General features: G+C 35.3%; 3 protein-coding genes across 3 annotated transcripts; 2 read left to right on the top strand and 1 right to left on the bottom strand.

Moving 5' to 3' along the window:
• The first annotated feature begins 12,121 nt into the window (after positions 1 to 12,121).
• On the top strand, positions 12,122 to 18,485 carry LOC127965484 (melanophilin-like). The gene is made up of 11 exons (XM_052566294.1): positions 12,122 to 12,187; positions 13,026 to 13,090; positions 13,755 to 13,847; positions 14,383 to 14,551; positions 14,900 to 15,111; positions 15,237 to 15,365; positions 16,047 to 16,283; positions 16,426 to 16,566; positions 16,685 to 16,756; positions 16,951 to 16,990; positions 17,544 to 18,485. Exons 1-11 carry the CDS (start codon positions 12,172 to 12,174, stop codon positions 17,585 to 17,587), a joined length of 1,218 nt encoding a protein of 405 aa, XP_052422254.1. The 5' UTR covers positions 12,122 to 12,171; the 3' UTR covers positions 17,588 to 18,485.
• Positions 18,486 to 18,755: 270 nt separating this feature from the next.
• prlh (prolactin releasing hormone) lies at positions 18,756 to 19,204 on the top strand. Its single transcript, XM_052564507.1, has 2 exons — positions 18,756 to 18,861; positions 18,950 to 19,204. The coding sequence occupies exons 1-2, from the start codon at positions 18,756 to 18,758 to the stop codon at positions 19,090 to 19,092; spliced, it is 249 nt and encodes an 82-aa protein (XP_052420467.1). The 3' UTR covers positions 19,093 to 19,204.
• A 309-nt stretch (positions 19,205 to 19,513) lies between these two features.
• LOC127964333 (ribulose-phosphate 3-epimerase-like) lies at positions 19,514 to 22,209 on the bottom strand. The gene is made up of 6 exons (XM_052564506.1): positions 22,043 to 22,209; positions 21,466 to 21,545; positions 21,112 to 21,251; positions 20,479 to 20,613; positions 20,317 to 20,403; positions 19,514 to 20,216 (listed from the first exon to the last, which is right to left on the bottom strand). Exons 1-6 carry the CDS (start codon positions 22,162 to 22,164, stop codon positions 20,094 to 20,096), a joined length of 687 nt encoding a protein of 228 aa, XP_052420466.1. The 5' UTR covers positions 22,165 to 22,209; the 3' UTR covers positions 19,514 to 20,093.

Raw genomic sequence — 22,209 nt, 5'->3', positions numbered from 1 at the left:
GCTGCACTGACAAAGAGCCAAGTGGAATTAAGTTTTTGGTTCTTACTTAATATGGTCAGCTAGAGCCAGTGAAGATAAGTAAACAGTTGCAATCATTGCCAAACATCTGTAAACACCTAGCTTAATTACCAAAGAAGTGTTGGCTTGCCCCAATAGATTCACTGAGTTCATCCAGCTAAGAACTACTTCTACTTTCAGTGTGCTCTGAAATCAACCTTTTTTCTTTGTCACAAAGTTACACATTCAGCAAGTCCCTTACGAAAAAGTTTATTCAGGTGTGCTATTAGTATCCTTCTTTTAAAATTAAAATAGGAAAGTATGCTTTTAGTTAACATTTAATGTACATCTCAGAATTGGGCTTTGTGTACTCCTCATATATATAAATACACTTAAAATTACATTTAAGTATACTTACAAAAATTCGAAATATATTTGAGCTATACTCCTAGAATCCGTATTTTCATTATTACATGGTAGAGGATGCCAGTACACATCTTCTGTGAAGTGAAGAAGAGAAAAGAAAAACACCAAATACTAGCACATGCAACAAGATCATCTGACATGACAGCATCAAACCTGTAACGTTATGGAAGAAAAATGACTGATGAAGAGGTAATAATTACAGTTAAGCTTTGGGGTGTTGATCAACTCCATCTATTTTTTGTTTATCATTCTTAATCCAATTCAGTCTTTGTCAGGAGAAACGGGCTGGATTCATTTAGTGAACGCAGATAAGACAAGGCAGATGAGTATCGTTCCGTAGTTTAGCTCGTTCGACAGCCGAGACCCAGATAAATGAGAGCTGGAATCTTCTAGGAGTACTGCATTCATGAGAACAAGAGGCAGAGCAAAACAGCAAAAGACACTGGGGCCTAAAGACAAGACATGGCGAGTACACAGACCAGCTCGAGGTATTGGTAAGAGTTACAACCGTCTGACAACAAACAGAGAAACACAGGTAATTATAAAGGGAAAAAAATAGAAGAGCATTGAGAACGGGTGGCGAACAATTAAGGTTAACAACGGAGAAACAAGGAGGGCGAAGAAAACTCAAATCAAACAGGTAGACGCAGTGAGCTGTCAAACCATCCAAACACACATTGACAACCCCAAAAGGCAGGTGGTTAGCCCCAAACCCTGACAGTCTTTTTTCAGCTTTTTGTTCAAAATGTTATTTCTTTATTTTTTTTATGAAACACAGTAAAGTGTTAAAAAAATTAATGCATGGCACTAGAATAAATGTTTTTGTTTACAAGCAGATAATCTGTTCTTTCTTTGGATGCTTTGTATGTTCTGATATTCACAAAACAAATATCTAAATCCCCTTTTCTTTAACATGAGCTTTAGTTTTCTGTAGTTTTACACAAGGCCCACAGACTATCAATAAAAATGATTCCCAGATTGCAGATTAGTTCCAAAAACAGGCTGAGCCAGAGCAACACAAACCACAAACTCAGTTAGGGAGTTAAGTCTTAAAGGAACTACTAGATTCTAATGCACCTAAAATGGACACAAAACCATTTTAGGCATATAGCAGCACGTATGCTCAACCAAAACATCTAAATGATTTTCAGCCGAGACGGAGGTTCAAAAAGGCACCAGCTGTCCTAATAGGATGACCTTATAGGACTGTAAGCAGAGTCAGGACAGAATGTTCATGTAGATCGCAGCTTATCATCTGATTATGCTGATTTCCAAACTCGCTTTCTCTTTCATTTCTGTGGGAAGACTCTAAATCAGACGAAATGGACTTTCAGAGATGGTTGGCAGCTGTGCACAGCATGTGCAAAACACATTTCTAAAGTCCCCCTTTCACCATAATCTTTTCCCTTTTCTCTCTCTGGCCACTTTCAGGGGTATATCTGTTTTGAATTTAACTTCAGCATTTTAAGATTCTTCCCGTGGTGTTGCAGCCTACAGACAAAAAAAAGCTGGCACCAAACAAATCTGCTCATCCAAAGCTTTAGGGGATAAAAAAGTGCATATGCTGAGTCAGGATTACACGTTAGTGATGAGTGCAAAAGTTGTGGTCATATGTTGTGTCCAGATTTGCTCTGGCTAGCCAAAGTTGCGACCATTGGTATTTTTCTGCAAATCTGTTACAGATCACTAACATCACGAGTACTATGAAAATAAAAATGTGTGCTATGATCACAAGTTCTGTTGCAGCATTCAATTTTAATTGAATGGTGCATGATAACGTACATGATAACCTGCAGTTATATCATGATTTACCCATTTGCTGTTAGTATCTTAGAATAGGTTTCTCCAACAAGCAACATTAGCAAGAATCACTTTTTTGCCATCTATTTAACAACCAATCTGGAATAAAAAAGACCCAATGTTTAAGTCTTTGGCCCTCAGAATGGTTTAACTGCTCACAAATCCTCCGTTCCAGCTGCCAGCAGCAGCCACAGTTTAACCCTCCCTTGTTGCTTCATTGACTCACCGATTTATCTGAACAATGAACTCGATTGAGATCTCACTGGGTGTCCCGTACAGACAGTTGCTGTTTTAAAATTCTGAACCTAGTAACCATGACTACAATGCCGCAATGACTAATGCCTCATAATGCATACAGTATTCATGGCTGGGAATGTAGTCAAACTGGGTGTGATGGAACTTTTAGAATATACTGTTTAACATGAGTAATCAACGTGCGCCTTTGAAAAAGACAGTGTGCTTGAAAACCATTCTCAATTTTTCCATGATCTTCACTGAGGCTGGAAATGAGAATTTCCATGATTAAAATGAATCATGCCTAATGTTTGTTTGGGCAGCTTCACATTCGTTAGGCTCAACATTACCCTCAACTCATGTCCAGCACAAATGGAAAAGTTTTTGTGTAAACTATGAGAGTAAAGAGGAAAGAGTGGAGAAGTACAGGAAACAAACATTGGAGGAGTACTGTACTCCTAATGGTTAAGCACACAGCCATGTTGGTGACTAACACACAAAAATGTTAGCACAGTTCTTCATTAACCCCTTAACTGTCACTCACATTTTTGAACATTGACTTTTTTTTTATATATATAATTCATGAATGAAAATATTTTGTAACATGATATTGATGTACCATTTACATGGTAATGCAATGTCTGATTTTAAAATGGGTTTTAAAGGATGAATTTTGAGATTTTAAGTTTTCAGTCGATATATAACTTCTGATGATTTCTAAAATGTGATAGAGAAAAAGGCAACAAAGAAGTCTTTTTTTAACAAAGGTCAAAACTCCAGTTATAATTTAGAATTTTGAGGTTGCATTCTTGTCATAAATTAATCGATTAGTTTTCCTGCATAATTTTTAGCAAGCAACATTGGTAAAATATATATTTGGGAGTCTTAGACCTTTCCAACGATATATAGTTTGTCAAGTTTAGATTAGATTTAATTGTAATATAGTGAAGTAAAGGTAGGAGTCCCACAGAGTGGACGGGTGACAGTTAACAGGTTTTAAGGCACCTTAGAAAATGATGAGCAATAGTAATAATTCAGGTTCTATTGAACCAGATGAGCAAGCAAGATATATTGAAAACATTACAGTGTGAGGAACATCAAGAATATAGCTCTATAGATATAAACTGCCTGGCCAAATAAAATAAATAAAATAAAATAAAATAAAAATAAATAAAATATTTCTCTATATGGATTCAAACAACAAATAGCCTTTGTAAGATTTAAAAAATGAATCATTTTTCCAGTAATTACTAGGTTTCTTGCAGTGTGTAGTTTGGAAAACATACCCATGTCCATTTCCCAGGATGACAGTGCCAAGATTCACCAGGCTCAATCTGTGAGAGATTGGCCACCACAGAGTACTGACCTCAACCCCATAGAAAGCCTTTGGGATGTGCTGGAGAACTGCCTGTCCAAGTAAAAAAATAAAAATAAAATAAAATAAAATAAAGTTTCTAACTTTAGTATTTCATTGGACTGTCTTAAGCTTAGATTATATTGTGCATTTGTTATGACAATGTAATGCAATATCCCAACACTTATTTCCATCAAGTCTTGTTAATTAAATTTTGCCTGAGATCTTGTGATGACAATGGGAGAGTCAAACCACTCCATGAAGTTGTCTCCAACACTTCCTAAAGACTTACAATATGGATAAGCTCAGGACTCTGTAGTGGTCAACTCATACAAGAAAAAAATATATCTGCACTGCATCAGTTAATGTTAAAAGTATTGTTCTATATATTGTTATGTCGCAATATTATATAACATGGCAGAAACATACTCACTACAATACTGATCCAATAAACTTTTATTTATTTATTTTATTTCCTAGTATTAGTGTCCAATTAGTGACTATATGTATTTTATAATTTTTTTTATTACATGGTATTACTTTTTTGTATTCGTCATAATTAGAATAAGATGCTTTTTGAAGACAAAGGTAAGTATTAGTGTATGATTATCTTGGATTTCATAGTCTAATCCACAAAATACATCAGAAAAATGTTCTGAAAAAAAATAATAATAATAATTACACCATCTCATATGGTTCAGTAAGGAATGTTGCCATTTCCTTGTGTTTTGTCTAAAACCCATTTCTTGTCGGTAGCAAGCAAACCAAAAACAAAAATTTCCGGCTTGAACATTCTAGAGCAGAATTAATTCAAGTGATGAAAGATTGTTTCTTACAGAAAGTAAGGAAAAGGTTACCAAGGATGTGTTTTTTGTTAAATTATTAAAATGATCATTGAGGCCTTGGAATTTACAGTAGATAGTTGCATAGATCAAATAGATTGATAGCTGAATGCTATTAAAATATTCAATATAACCAAAACAATCATGTAAGGGATTTACATACAGTGGTTTGAATAAGTCACAGATCTTGTGTAAAAATAAATAAAAAATAAATAAATAAATAAATAATTAAAATCCCAAAGGGCGCACAACTCCAGAAATTATAGGTTGAAAAAAAGAATTAGATGCAGCCTTAGTACCTTAAGACAATACAACCCATTGTACAGACTATAAATGTACCCCTCAAAAACTCATTGTACTTTGTATAAAAACTGAAAAATGCCATCTACCACAAATAAGGGCCACTGTAGCATATTTCAGAACCCATTAGAGATGTTATTTCTGTTCTTGACGGCAGAGGAGGCTGTTCTTGTCAACTCTCTCTTCCACCTATACTTCTGCTGACAGTTCATTTTATTTTTAATTTGGGCTCCTCAGCACAGCATGTTTTGTAGTTGGGTTTTCGTACAATTTTTATTTTTTTGCATTTACTATACCAAATACAAAGAAATAGTATGATTTAACAGTACTTTCACCATAAATATCAGATTACGTAACCTTTAGATCAAAAGTCAAACTCAATCTTGGCCAAATAAAAGTCTGCAGAGGAACAAACCAAGCTTCAGGAAGTAAGATATTTTAGAAACTCATGGGGAGAAGATATGAATAAATGGCCCTGCATTAAGAACATGCAAATGGTTTAAAAATTTTACATTAATTGCCAAAGAATCTTTCTTGAACAAACTTAATCAGAGTCTCCAGCCTAGAATGTTTTTTTATTTATTTATTTTTTCCAGGAGGTAATAAAGACATGTTGTAGGTTCATTTCCTTTATTGGTCATGCAAAAACAATAACTCTTCAAACTTAAAAAAAAAATAAAAAATGTTAGTGGAGAAAGCTTTTGTGATGCATACATAAAACTTAAAGTATGCTATTCAAACCAACACCCAATCTTGAAAACTGTGACGATTACGCTGAATTAAGCTGTAAGATTGTTCAGCTTTTGCTGCAGTTAATTTACAAGATTAAATCAGATGTTGTTTCAAACAGAACTCTGAGGTGGGGTTTAAATATTTCAGTGGCCCTTCCCAACCCCACAGTTAATTGGACACAGCAGTTGCTTGAAAGTGGTCAGCTGAAATCCCACTGGACTACCACAGGCTTCTGAATCAAGTCCAGGTAAACATTTTTACTACATAATTGTTATTAGGCTACATAATGTCAAAACCTAAGAAGAGGGCCTGTGTCTACTTTTTAGATGTGAAATTATTAAAAGTTTTGTCATTTGTATCATGTTGATGATTTTGCAACATTCCTCTAAATCCTTCTGCTGTTATGTATGAATGCAGTAACATGCCTTATTGCTTAACAATCAACTAGTTTTCCGTTATATAAAGACCTCAAGGGCCAGCAATAGAATATGAGCTTACGCACATACTGTATGTTGAGTGGAATGGAAGATATGAACCAATTCCAATAAATAAACAAATATTAAATTTAGTTTTTGCAGTGTTACAAAATTCATTTACAGCACCTCTGAATTCATTTTGAATATAATTTCCCTAAAAGTCTCTGAAGTAATTTCACTCTGTTCAAATGTAGAGTAAGAAATATTATTCTGCAATGGTTTTGAAAATAATATACTTTTTTTAAAACCACATTTTGTGTGTTTGAAACTGTGCTTTATAGGCTTTGCAAAATGTCAAAAATCCAACCCCTTCCTTTAGCAAAATGGCAAATCAGGTGTAAAGACGTCTTGTTGCTTTAATCCCATTAAAGACAAAGAACCTTTGAACAGTATTCTGTAACTTGTTAAAGAACTACTGATTAGTTGCCTTTTGCAGTTGCAAAGGAAATAGTGAATCTTTGAATAAACATCATATGACTGTGTCTTTTTAATTCAGCATTAAGAGGGGACGATAGACACATTTTCAGATAATGATGTCATAAGATTTGACCAAAGGAACTTAAATAAGCAGCAGCTCATCAACAGCTCGTCACACTGCTCTCTACATGACTATTCCAGTGTTTAAAAAGCAAATTAAATTACTGATTCTTACTGGCTGATGTGTGTAGACCATTAACCAAAATGATGTTGTTTTCTTTTTGGAGAAAACATCCTTTTATCTTCAAAAGGCAATGGCTGACACTTTCTGAACACCCACAATTTGCATAGTTACTACTATTAGTATTAAAGGCAAAGCAGCAAAGACTCTACATAATTGGTAACAAAGTGGCACTGTGATTTGTTTCACAGGCTTCCTCATTCTACCGGATGAGATTTAAAATGATGCCCAGCAACAGTTATGGGAAGAGTTTGGATCTCTCCAGGTTGACAGATGACGAAGCCAAGCATGTCTGGCAGGTGATCCAGAGAGATTTCCACCTGCGAAAGAAAGAAGAGAACAGACTAGGGTGAGACACTCTAAATCACATTTACATGGCATTAACTGTCAGAACATGTTCCTTAACTGCAAACTAAAAAAATTTCATCTTATCAAAAAAGACTGATCACTGATATTTTTTAATGGTTCGGTCTAATTATTATAGGCCTCATCTGAACTATTGTTTACTCAGACTGTCGATCTTAAGTGGCTGCAGTGGTTTGCTGGTTTGTGCTTAAATCTGGGATTTATCATTTGACAAGAATCTGTGGAATGTCTGTCATTAATTTATCCTGCTCAAAAATATGGATCTCAGGAACAGTTCCATTGCACTAAGCCTAATGTGAACCCATCTGATATAAGTCTGAAATAATTTTCAGCGGATTACTTTTTATGAAGGTAATTTCTTGTTTCAAATCTCCAAAACAATGTCTATATCTGAACTGTTTATCTTAAAATGAGCAGAGAAAAAAATATTCAATAAAATTTCACAAATAGACAAACTTTCACTGAAATTAAAGTTAATTGGCCATTTTTTTATTTATTAATCTCTTTGAAGGAATGGCTAAATGACTCAGCAAGCCAAGAAAAGTTCTTGTGAATGCAGTAAATTGTGCTTATATAATTATATCTTGTGTGCCTCTTGTCTGGACCATAACCATCCGCTTTATTTGATCCATTAAGATATAAGGTCATGCTTACAGACATGTGGTCCTACTTGTTCATGACACCTGTATGTCCTAGCACTGTGAAGTACTAGCTTTGCATGCAACGCTGAAGAAAGGTACACGTTAAAATCAATTTCTGTAAGAAAATCTGATTAATTTCTTTGCTGTCTTTCAAATGTTGGATGAGTTTAGTTTAAGTTGTTTGTTGCCTACTTTAAGTGTTTTAAGATTTTTAGAAACAACCGAAAGTTAGCTAACAAATACAAAACTGAGAATTGATACACGTTGGTATCTGTGTGTCAACATATGAACCCTAAGTTAAAGTCCCTTACATACATCTTTTGCTTTTCACCAGCTATTCTTAGACCCTTTATCAACAGGCCGAGCTCATGTATGTCTAAATTCCAGTCATTTTAAAGGAGGTAATAGGATTTGTCTTAGAATATTGAATAACATCACATGACTGACATTTTTCTCTCAATTCTCTCACAGTTGGAAGGAGGCTAGCTCAAAATAGTCTTCTGGAGACTTTGTTGTAATGCGGTGAGGTTTCGTGATGATGATAAAAACAAAGATGTTCTTGGGAATATGATGTTGTAATGTGATGTTACATTCACTTATGCATTACAGACAGATCTTGAAACATTTAAACATGAACATTTAAAAGGGAGAAAAAACACAAGTGCTTATGCAAGCAGGTGGTCTGCAAGTAAACCAAACTGTATAAATCAATTCAAACTTTAATAATTATGAATTATAAATATGGTGTAGTCTACTGTTCTTGATACATGTTCTAACACTATGGCTTAGATAGATTAAATTCACATTCTCAAAACTAAGCACATTGTTATTGTATATGGGTGAAATATGGGAGAAGATATTGTTTAAAGATAAAAAAAAATACACATTTTAACATTTTAAATTTGTAAGAGCTTTTCCCTAATCCTCTCTAAAATTCATATATCCTTTATGAATTGATTATGCTGTACTGCGAGATATTTGAGTCACACTTGGACTTATGCTGGAGTGCTTTCAACCTTTGCCAAATAAAATTTGAAAGAGCCACAGGCACACAACCATTCAACATGTGGAGGAAAGCTCTTAGCAGTTTTTTTTTTTTTTTTTTTTTTTTTTGAGAAGAGAAGAGAAGATTTAGCAGAAATTACTTGTATATCCTGTTTTAAATGCTATACATCTGTGACACAGAGGGGTCATTGTGCTAGAAGGCCATCACTTGAGGCCATAAAGCTTCAGAAATTGGCACATTTAGAAAGGAGGTTTTTGGAGAAAAGGAAGACCATGGAACAGAATATGGAGTCATTTCCTCTCTCTGTTATGCTGACATGTGCTGATGATCCAAAGCAATATGGGTCCAGTTGTTTAAAAAAGAAATCTGATCAGATTTCAGCCATCAGACTGGATCAATAATTGCATATGAGTTGTGATAAAAATATTTCACTAACACTTTCAAATTATGTGGATGAAGGTAGCCTGTGCTTTAGTCTTACTTTATGTGTTGTTCTAACTTTGTAATAAGACTAAAGCACAGGCTATCCAAAAGTATAGAAAGGATTTCAAGAGAAATAACAAAACAAAAAAAAGATTTATAATATAATACCCCACACAGCTGTAAATATCAAACAAAAATAATAAATGTAATTGTCATTTATCATTGTATATTAAAATGTCAAAAGTAGATTTAAACATCTGCATCCCATCTTGAACGTTTTTTGTTTTTTTCGTTATTTCTTATACTGTGTTAAAGCCTATGAAATGTATATATTGGCTATATTTATTTATTTGTTTGTTTGTTTGTTTGTTTATTTATTTGTTTTTGTTAAACATTTGTGGCATTTATTGAATATTTTAGACAACCGTTCTGAACATTTAAAAAGAAAATAAGTTAAATTAATAGACAGTCATAGGTAGTTACTTTGCCTATGTTGTCCTGACTGATTTAGCCCACCAATTCACAGACTGAGCGAATGATTTAGATCAGTCAATCAGTCGTTCCAAGTAAATCCCATTTCCTAAATCTCACCCCGTACCGTTCTGGTGTCCTCAGGTAGCATGCACCTGTGTCATATGATGCCATCAATCAGTGCCGCTATTAAATTCGTTTTCGCATTGACCAGGGCTACGACATTAAACTTTTAATTTGAGTAGATTAGAAGTGCTACAATAAACGAAACCAAAAACCTGTTTCAGAGGGAAACCGTTATTTATAAACTGGCAATAACTGTTTTTATTTTGTTCCAAAAATTTCTCATAAAACGGCTTTCCACAGTTGTGAAATATCCTCCGCCCAGCGCTAACGGTGGCACTCTCCACCTCGATAAAGCCATTTATCCATATTCTAATGTTGTCAATGTCAAACGATATTTCATGTTTAACAGGTTACTACTGGAACAAGAGCCCACAAGTTTTGTTTTACAGATAACAAATAAAAATAATCAGCATGCACAACATTTTTAATTGGCCTAATCATTTTTATTAATGCAGGGAACTCAAGACCAAAATAAGGAAAGAGGACACCAAAAGAGAGCTGCTGGAATATCAGCCTAAACTCAGCGATTCTCTCTGCATTCGCTGTCTGCAGCCCTTCAAATTCCTTGTCAACAGCAAGCGCCAATGTCTAGATTGCAAGCTATTTGTCTGCAAGTCCTGCAGCCATTTTAACAAGAAGGACCACGGTTGGGTTTGTGATCCATGCCACATGGCCAGGTGAGCATCTGACCGACACGTGAGTGGGATTTACAGTAGATCTACATGACACATGTCAAAGGAACAGCAAATTAAATAAAACACAAACAGAACACATTTCTGTGTAAGTAATACAGAAAATGCTACTTGTTGTAAACTGTCAAATTCAATTCAATTGGGACAATGTATGTAAAAATGGTTTCTAAACAATTTTACTCATGTTTCTTAAATAAGACCCAAGTTTGAGACTATTTTACTTAGGCTATTATTCCAGTGCTTTGCACTGATGATTCATCTTCACCAGTTCTGCATGCATTTAACTAAACCACAACCCTAAGCAAATGTCATTTCCTGCAAATAAACAGGTTGGAGGGGGAAAAAATCCTACATTTCTCATGAGATCGGTTTGGATTGACTAAATAATAATATTGTTCATCTTGTTTTTGTCTTTGTTCCTATAGAATCCTTAAGATTGGCACTCTAGAATGGTTCCACGAGAATGTCCGCTCACGCTTCAAGCGTTTTGGGAGTGCAAAGGTCATGAATTCACTTTTCAAGAGGCTGAACAGTGACCGTGCCAGCTCTCAAACTGACCTCAGAGGTAGACTTCAAAAGCCTGTTTAACTGACCAAGAGTCCTTCATCTCAAGTAGTCCACAGATGGAATGTTTTTAATTGGAGCATAATACACACTATACCCCCTAAAAAATTAGGACTGAGACTCGAATCCTTGCCAATCTAACCTAAAAAATGAACCATGAGCAATTTTGATCATATTTGGACATACATTTTAAGTCTAAGGAACACGAATGTGCAAAAATGTAATAAATACACATTTGTTATGGTTAAACTAAGTAAAATAAAAAATATATATATGAAACTGTCAGTTTTGCTTTTGATACCAATACATAAAGGATTAGGAAAATTTAAGACTGTCCTCTGATTGTAAAAAGTTACCAGTTTGCAAACTGCAGTCTGTTTGTTCATTTCAAGCAGGAATGTTTATCCGCTTAAAGTCAGATAGTTATTAAGAAATGAGATTTGATTCTTACTGTGTCATCATTTCATATAAAACCCTTTTTGAGGCAATTTCTGACAGATGAATTACAGCAGGAACACTGAAGGCAGAGCTTAGAAGGGAGAGGCCCTCATAACTTTGAAGGATTTAGTGAGGGATCCAGAGGGCGTGAGGGAGAGAGAGAACTGGCTGGGCTGAAGCATCCATGTGATTTACTCCTTTACACAGTCACATGGCTTATTTCTCTCTGTGCCTGGACCTGAGTGTGTCGCATTTATTCAATTGTCAAACCCTGTCTGTCCTAAATACAGAGGTCATTGAAGGAAAATTGTTGTTTGGGTCAAATGAGATTAATAATGTTCTGAAAAAAAAAATTACAAGAAGATGTTTTAGTAATGTGCACAATATTTGTATAAATGCCAACAAACATCAACATATTGTTGGAATTGAAACTATTTTTTTTTTTTGAGGCAGTGTTATCTTTAGTTGAAGCCACTATTTAACCAATGTTCAACAGTGGTTGCCTCCTGCAACCAATCACAGCTTATTTTCTGCCTCTTGTCTTCTTATGTTTAACTTTTCATCTCTCGCTGTTCCTCCCTAACCCCCCATTTCCAAAGAGCCTCGAGATGATGACACGCACAGCATGCCTGAAGTTCACAGTAAGTGAAAAGTCTTGTTCCTTTGTGATAAAGACATTTGGAACGCTGATGTCATGCAAGAATCTAAAATAATCAGTGAATGTCTTTCATCTGTCCAAACAATACCGCAGCTATCTGCTCTCACATTTCCTTTGATTTAATAAAGCAAGGAACATGAAGAACAAAATGTCTGTGGAAGAAAAACATCTAAAATAGCCAAAGAACTGAACATGGAAGCATTGCCTAAAACATAGCTTTATAAAAAGTATAATATTTCATTAAATGTGGCATTTTCTTTACCAAAAAGAAAAATGTTACATTTTAAAATATACATTTACAATACAATTTATAACATTTGTAATGTTTTTAATTTCAAATAATAGCTGTAAACAATACAGTTAAGTAACTTCATGATTATTCAGTAGCTAACACTGCTTTACTATAACTAAAAGAATTAATTAAAGATTGTCATGGGGCAAAAGAAGTTATGAAATTATCATTTACAACCCATTCCAAATACTGTTTTCAGGATTTAATTAATCATTATCAATATTGTAGCTAAATCTCATCTATGTTAGTTAGCTAGAAAATAATAAACAACACATTTCAATGGTTCTTTAGATTTGGACCCTGCTTATCTATCTGGCAGCACTTGGAACTCTGAGAGAGAAAAACATTTAGTAGGAAGAATAATAATGACAGGTCCAAGAAAACAAGTTTAAAACCTCCACTAAATCAAACACATAATGTTGAATTGATATTAGTTCACATGTGTTCGACAAGTCAGATTTACTATTCATAATAGCGTCTCTTGTTTGAGATCAAAGATTCATGTTTGTAACTCTTGTCCTCCTCACAGCTGCTTCTCTGTATAGCCAGGAAGATGAGCAGTCTGAGCGGGTCGACAGACGCCACTTCGGCCTGGTAATGTCCCTTAAAACGTCAGAAACTGATGTTATCATGGTAAAGAGAAAACTAGAGGTTGGACCAGAGTGCATCAGTTTGTTAGCGGTTCTTTCATTTAAATGGTTGTATGAGATCGCCCTCTGGTGCTCACATTTTATGTTAGTTTTTACAAATAAAAATTTGTTTAGACTGGATTGTCTCATTCTTATTAATATGATTTTGATTCCTCACCTTGCCACCTGGAGGTAGTTTTGAAGACCACAGAGTAGACAAGAAAGAGTATAGAGAACAGGACTGGGAATGAACTGAACCTGCATGAGCACTTTTACTAACCACTTTGCTTTAAATTTTAAAAGTGTTTGTTTCCCTCCTGTATTATTTTCTTTTTCTTAAAAATATATTTTACTTTACATCCATTTGTTATTATGAGAAAGTGACTATGATATTTTACAGCTACCTTTATTTCAAGATAGATAGATAGATAGATAGATAGATAGATAGATAGATAGATAGATAGATAGATAGATAGATAGATAGATAGATAGATAGATAGATAGATAGATAGATAGATAGATAGATAGATAGATAGATAGATAGATAGATAGATATTGGATTGCATGGTTACTTTTTTGATATTTGGGTTCTAGAGAATTAAAAATGAACATTTTCTTTCTCCTTTAAGATGAGAAAAGGCAGACGGCTACTCCCTGTTCATCCTCTTGATTTTAATCTAGGCATTGAGAACTCTGTTTATTCTCGACTTCCCGTACTTCTGGTTCGTATGTTTCTGTTCTTACACATCTGATGTGAGAAATCAGCTAATTTCATATGGCAAACACTTAAATACTGAAGTGTGCAAAGAAACATTGCCCAAAAAAGTTCCTTCAATGGAATCACCAGCTGCTTTGAATTTTAAATTGGAAGGACAAATGCATTAGATCGGCAATAAAGAATACACCGTTTGCAATGGTGTGAAAAATTGGGGATTTATCTACCCAGTGTGCTAAACAAATGATGCAAAGTGCTCCCTCTGAGATTTGTTGACTGCTAACAGTGATAAGACTGTGTGTTGAAATCTTGATTGTTTTCTCACTGAAGCAAATAATCAAAATATTTGTCACGCATGCCACTGCTGTCACATCAGGGTTTGTTTGTTACAGGGATTGTTACTGAATTGGTATACTAAACAATAATTTGCTTTAATAAAAATATTCTGAAAGTTTTGTTTAAGCACATGATTTCAGGTATAAGTCCATGCAATATGTGACATTTATTTATTCCTTCCTTCCTTCATTCCTTCCTTTTTAAAGCATTCAGGTAGCCAAGAGAAAGTAACCCAGAGTAAGGACTCAGTAAGTGAAGACGACTGGTCCACAACCTTTAAGCAGATCCTGGAGAATGGAACTCATGGTAGAGGTGATGAGATGAAGGGCATGTTGCAAATCAGCCAGAGAAGTCTGGACAGACCCTCCCGTTTTGGTAAGATGTGCTGACTGCTTCAATTTCCCTTACAGATTTCTGAGGATTTATATTTTTCCAAGATTCTGTAGAGTTGAATGTGTTTCCCCTTCAGGCCATCCCATCTGTTTTCCTTCTGTCAGCAAGATTTGGGCTGCCTTGTGCTATGAATATAAACCAAACACACTATAAACACAATCACAGTTAGAAACACTACAAAATAATTACAGCAATCAAACTGAATTCCCGACTTGGCAAAATCCATACTAGGCTATTTGGATAGACTCAGAAATTCTATTTGGAGACTCCTCTTTAATTTCGGTATTTGCCTCATTAAATAACAGTCAGTGTTTTGTTTGCACTTTGTAGATGACTGCACACCGCATCTAGAACCGAGGATGACAACATCTCGTTCCCTCTCCAAGATGAGCATCTCTTCAGCTGGCAGCTCTAACTATCACTTCCACCGAGAGCCTTCTTACAGCCTGGAAGACTCGGAGGATGACGGTGAATCTGAGATGCACATCATATATAGTCCTGCCCCACACAGGGAGAATTCACCAGATGACGTTCCTCCACAGGTACGGTCAAGAAGTCATGACAAAATCTGTGGAAATTATGACTTGTAAAACTGATAAAACTGCACTTCATTGGATCCTTTAAAACGTTCATGCAGCAAATACATCTTGTATCTCTCTGACACTAGATTATCGAGCTCGACATGCGCATGTCAGCAATCGAGACTCTTCTGAGCCGTTTGGAGCAGAAACTCATATTGTCAGTTATTGGGGGATCGGAAGAACAAGTGTTTGAAGTAAATCTGCACAACCAACAGGTTATTATTTTAGGTTTATAAAGGAAATGCTTTTCCAATAATATGCTACTGTACAAAAGTTTGGGGTCTGTACGCTTTTGTCGTTGTTGTTGTTGAAAGAAATGTCTTATGCTCACCAAGACTGCATTTATTTGATCAAAAAAAGTTGTAAAATATTATTCAGTCTCATAATCCTTCAGAAATCATTATAATACACCAATTTGGTGCTCAAGAAACATTTTTTATTATCATTGTTGAAAAAACAATTGTGCTGCCTTATCTCTTGCAGCATTCACTAGAAATATTCAACATTTTAGGATTCAATAGAAAAGTAAAAAGAAAAGCATTTCTGAAGAATGTTTGTACAAGAATGTAAAAGTCTTTACTGTTTGATCAATGTAATGCATCGTTGCTGAAGTAAAGTTTCGTCAAAGAACAACAAAAACATCTTAGTGACCACAAACTTTTGAATGGTAGTACTTCAGTAGCCTACTAGTCAGAAAAAAATATATAATATACATTAAATATATATATATATAAAAGATTGGTTTCACCCTCAAAAAGAGAAACATGTCATCAACATTTCTGGATAAGTCCATAAAATGTACATTTCTGAAACACTTCTATTACCGTAATAGGACATATCTCATGAAGACCCCCTTAAATTTAAATCCTCAAGTAGTTCTTCTACTCTCCCTTTAGGTGGAGCTGAAAGAGGAGGATCTGTCTCCAGCTGATTTAGAGGAGCTCGAGCTCAGGAAAAAGCTTGATGAACTTACTGAAAAAATAAGTGACAACGGCTCGTCTGATGAGGAAGATGCAATGAAACCTTCAGATGACTCTCCAAAGAAAGGGACAGTTTATCATGCTCCGGCTAAGAGAGTAGCTTCAGCAGGACCTGGGAATTTCAGACACGAATGGCCTTTTGAGGTTGAGTGGGTAAGAGTATGGAAAAAGTCTGAATCTAGCACTAAAAGTACCGTTAAACATAAAGTGTGCATATTTATTCATATTTCTTACAAATAGTTTAACAGTCATTTGGTTTGAACACACTCTTCTGATCTTTCTTATTGTACTTCAGAAAGGAAAGCCAGGCATACCTAAATCCTTAAAAAGGCAGAAGAGGGTAAGGTCCTTTGAGTTTAGCAGCACAACCAGCTGTGAGCTGTCTCAGGGTAAAGTTGCAATGGCAGTGGCCAGCGTCCAGAGCACTCAAAGTGGAGTAAGCCACTCAGTCTAAACATTAACATTTACTCCACATTCCTTCTTGCAACAAAGTCGCAAATCTCCATATCTTACCTTAACTGTTTGTTAACCATTGCTCTTTTGTTCATGTAAAGGTTACAGACATTCAGAAAAGAATCGCTGCTTTGAGTGCTGCAGGGATGACGGTGGAGACGTCCCGCAGACGGGTAAGTAGCAGCCCAGCTGCTCAGTCACATATTCCTGTTTGGTTTTCCAGAAACCTGCTGTACAGGAGCATGTACTGAAACAATGTACTTTTGACACATTTTGAGCTAAATTCCTCAGCGTTTAATACTATATATTTTTGGCAAGTTCAGAAAGAGGCTAAATATAGTTTTCTGTTCTTCCCTTTTTCATTCAGACTCCTCAGCCATCAAGGACATTGCATGAATTTCCAATTAGTAAGTAAAAAACTGTATACTACATATTCAATAACATGATCTTTCATTTACATTTGACTCAATAATTTTTGTGTTGTATAAAAGCAATGAGCTAAGTTTGTTTTCCTGTTTTGCCACACAATTTTGTATAAATGTCTTTGCAATTATATAACAAAATATCAAACCAAATTTATGTATTTTAAACATTAATTTTAAGCCAAACATTTCACAAACTGTAGTTTTTCTGGTATCTGATTATAAAATAATAGACATATATTGATCGGAACTAAGACAAATAAAGATTGTTCCCAGATACCCATCTCAATATTTGTAAACCACAATCAGACATTTAAACCAAGTTTTATTTCACAGTTCACAGTGATTTTAATGCATTAATCTGATAGCAATCAGATCCCTTGCTCAGCTTCTGGAACAAATCGACTACCCACATCCTTTGGTCATGAAAGGACCGGTGGAAAATGAAATTGAACTGAATTGCTTAACAGGTTGCCTTTTTAGAAAGTCACCAAAAGCATTTTACTACTAATAATGTTCTTTATGCTTTTTTCTGAAGGAGGCAGCAATGAAGCAAGATCTCTGCGAAAGCTGGTCATGTGAAGCAATTTCAGCAAGCTAGCATACTTTCACATATTTTAGTAGGCCTTGATAGTGTACAAACTCACAGAACATTGACAGATTCACATAAGAATATTTCATATGTTAATAAATTCAGCTGCAAGGGTTTGGGGGATTCCCAGTTGAATAATATAGAATTAATATTTGCTTTAATTTTCCATTAGATGAGTGTCAGATTATTCTAGAAAATGAGAGGCTTGTCTTGTAGCATTGCGGTTTCTTAGACTAGACCATTTCTATTATGCACACAATAGAAATTGCTTGTCTACATTACACTTATTAACTGTTGTTGTTTTGATAATTCAAAATTTATATTAAAATATAGTCAATATTTAATTTCTTAATTCAGATTTCTATGTAGTTTCTTGGGTATATTTGATGAAACATTGTATCTGATATATTTTTCATATATATCGTGGGGGTTTTCTTCTAAATAAATATCTTAAACTACACAATTGTCTTCAGTGTCAGTGATGCTATTAATGAATCAGTCAGCATGACACACTGACAGAGCTCAGTTCAGACATATGCTGGGTTATCCTGTTCTCCATATCCAAATTATCACATCATTTGCATATTTAGTGTAAGGATGTTTCAGAGTACATGCATGCTGTGCAGTCTTAACCCTCCCCCAGATGGGGTATAAATTGGTGGATCAGTCCATCAGTGGATCCAAACGAGAATATCCTCAACCTCTGAGAACGACTCAAGATGCTCAGAAGTTGTCTTATACTCACAGCTATGGCAAGACTGTAAGATTACAAATCCTCTGAAAAACTTCTACCTTGAAGACACATTTATGCTTCCTCTGCACTCAAGGATCATTTTAACTGACAGCTGAGGATCACAGACTGAGATACCAAGAGGTGTACAGCTTACAAGATCCTGTAAGTTTCAATATATTGTAATTTATCAAATATGGTGTAAGACTTTTACTGAAATATTTATTTCCAGTTAATCTAACAAAAAAAAATGTAAAATTATTTTTAATTAGTAAAGCTTTCACGTTTTATCTAAATTTGAACATATAAATTAAGTGGCAAGTTTTTTTTTTTTTTTTTTTTTTTTTTTTATGAATATGCTTCCATTTGCCATTCATTCATTCATTCTTTCTTACAGGTGACATTTCTCTAGTGACGGACACAAAGCCATGGCTGTAAACCTGTGTGCTTTGCTCTGTATCCTTATGCTTTTAGCATGTTTTACTCAACCAAAACCTCATGATGATCTACCATTACGCTCAATGGATATAAGAGGTACAACTTTACTGAAAAACAAAATGTAAAATTGAACACACCTAAATATCTAATACTTAATATTCATAATACCATTATTTTTCTGTAGATCCAAACATTGATGCAGTGTGGTATAAAGACAGAGGAATACGACCTGTTGGGAGATTTGGCCGAAGAATGGCACAAAAAGGTGAAGGATCATATTTTGGAAGGCACAGGTTCTGCTATCCAAAGGTCCTGGCTGTGGACTGACAATTAACATAAATTGATCTGCATCTGTTCTGTGAGAACTTATTTCAATGCCTCTTTGGCTCCAATACATTTCATTTCAAAACTGGACATATTAATTCAATTTTCTTCTGTATTGAGACATACATCTGAGTGAAACAAATGAGTGAAAAATAATAAGAAAAAAAATTTAGTTGATTAGAAGGAAGCAGATCTGAATAAAAAACAAAAAAACATAGTTTAGATGAATCGTTCAAAATGAGATAACATGCATTTAAAAGAGATACTTTAAAATGTGTCATTGTATTTGTTTAGATAATAAACTGTTAACAGATGTAGATTTACTTGGTGACTTCAGCGTCTGAAACATCTTGTCGTGTTAATGTTACGCTCAGAAGAATTTCATTAGAGAGAGGGGGAAAAAACAGACAAACAATATCACAGGTCTTTTCATTTATGCTTTTATCATTTCAGTGTTTCAGAAACACAGGCTGGTGGAATGTTGAAAAACAAAAAAACAGTCAGAATTAATTTAAACGATCAATCTGCATCAAATGTATAGTACAGTATATGTAGAGCTTATGCTTCGTTCCAATGTCATTCTTTAAACAACAAACCTGATAACACTGAAATGTTATCAGCAGCAGCTTTCTCAATTTGTTGTCACTGTAACTGGTACTATGACAAACATTAAATGTGATTAATCAAACCAAATGAGGTTAATTAAGAGGGGAATGGTCAGATGTAGATAGAATATGTCTGTTCTATCTGCTTGAAGTTCTCAAAAGGCCATATGCATTTGAAAACTCCAGATGAATCCAAACAAGAGTCTTGGCAAAGGCAATTCTTGTGGTCTGTAGATGTGCAAAAGCACCTTCAGCACATCCAGCAACGGGGTCATGTCTGTTCACAAGCACCACTGAGCATTCAATAACAAATGTATTCATTAAAACAGACTCTTAGAATCTGTAGAACTGACTTTCAGTGGTGGTCGAAAACAGACTTCAGGTAAAAACTCAATATGTTCAGCGGTCCAAGGAACGTTTCTGGATCGCGTCAATAACAACGTTTTTGAGGAGGGCGATTACAGAACGAGGGTCATCACTGCCCACCACAGCACTGCCCGATACGATCATGTTGGCTCCAGCCTAGAAATAAATAAAGATGAGTAAAACACTTCTTCAAATAATCTCTTGCTTTTTTCCATTCATAAAAAATTAATATGTGTGCAGTAAAGGACAGCTATACCTCAGCACATCTGTGGATGCTGTCTGGACCGACTCCTCCATCCACCTCAATGTCCAGAGAAGGGAACTGACTCCTGAGCCAGCTCACCTGTGGACACACCAGAATCTTCAGTGTGTTGTCTCGGGAATCAAAAAGAGGCTAAGAGATTGCACACTTGCGTACCTTTGGCATCATATCTTCCATAAACTTCTGACCACCAAAGCCAGGCTCTACGGTCATGACAAGAGCCATATCAATCTGTCCAGCCCATGGTGCCAATTCCTCAACAGTTGTTGCAGGTTTAATGGCAAGACCAACCTGCATCAAAACATGAAAGACTGTTGCTACAATTTATGATATATGCAATTCTAGGTTGTTCGGAAATATAAAAGTTTTATCAAAATAAGAGTTTGCTGGCACCTCCTTTAAACCAGTTAAATGACTTCTGTTCTGCTCAAATGAAATTCTTACAAAACGGTTTAACCTCAGTTTAATTTATGCAACTTGTAAGATTTTACAAAAAAAAAAAATCTAGTCTGCAGAGGGCGCCATAAGATCATAGCAGTCAAAGCCACAAAGCATCTGCCTATAGTATAAACAAAAATATGCTAAACATAAATAAATAAATGTAATTAATAAAATAATATAATTTTTATTTTTATATTATATGCTTTCTCTATATTTTACGTGCTTTACAAAGCAAATTTGTAAGCATGCTTATATATTCTTATACATACATACATATATATACATATATATATATATATATGTATATATATACATACACACACACAAAATTGTCTGTTTTGCACAGACCTTCATGCCACTCTCCCTGATTTCCTTGATGAGGTTGCCAGGGTTGGTCGTGGCTTCTATATGGAAAGTGTACTGACTGGCTCCTGCTGCTGCCATGGGCTTCACCCATTGCTCTGGCCTGGATACCATCATATGCATGTCTGTAATAAGGCATAGGGTAAGCAAAGACCTCAAATCTACACACAACAAACACTGCAATGTTGTACTTATCTGGTTTATCCTTTACATAACGTTTAATTAGGAATACAGAAAGAGAGTGAAAACATGAAAGAACCCATGATGTCTACTTTAGTGGATAACAAACAAAACTGTCCCAAAAAAGAGGGCCAGATTATTTGCAATGACTAAACTCACCAAAAAATGGATCAGGCCCGATACTATGTCGTAAACATTCCACCATAGGATGTCCAAATGTGATGTTCGGGACAAAATGCCTTAAGTTAATTTAAGGATGAAGGAAAAGGATTGAAGAAAGAGGAGTTAGATGTTTTCTGACACGCAACTTGGAAAGATTGATACTTCTTTCAAAGACACTTAAAAAAAACTGCAAACACCAACGTTTTAAATTGTAGCATACGTTTCATACAATAGTTTGGGTGAAAATTCTGGATGCTTGCTTGTCTGAACCAGTCAACACTTAAACTTTGCGTAAAACTGTAAAAAGGGAAATAAGATAACTTAATTGCCTCACTGCAGTGCTAAGCTGTGAATTACTTCATGTAACATTCCTCGAAATTGTGACACAGCGAAACTGTCAAAATATTAAACTGTGCCAAAATGGGGGGTTATAACTAAAGGTTCTTGGTAAGTTCATTAAAAAGACCTGCGTATTTATGGCATTGGTTCCTTGGGCCATATGATCGCTATGAATGCCTGCAGGTCAACATTGGGTGAGAAACTATGATGAAGAATTGCAAACTTCATTCCTCACCCATCCATAACGTCAAGGTGCAGATAATCAGCACCGCACTCCATCATTCGCTCACATTCCCTCCCGAGCTGCGACAGGTCGCTGCTCAAAATAGACGGTCCTATTTTCGCCGAGTACGCCATGCTGCCTGCCTATGCGACTGCTGCACACTTCCGCTTTCACACAAG

The sequence above is a fragment of the Carassius gibelio genome, chromosome B9, assembly GCF_023724105.1.
Source record: "Carassius gibelio isolate Cgi1373 ecotype wild population from Czech Republic chromosome B9, carGib1.2-hapl.c, whole genome shotgun sequence".
Taxonomy (NCBI): Eukaryota; Metazoa; Chordata; class Actinopteri; order Cypriniformes; family Cyprinidae; genus Carassius; species Carassius gibelio.
This window is presented reverse-complemented; position numbering and strand designations above follow the sequence as displayed.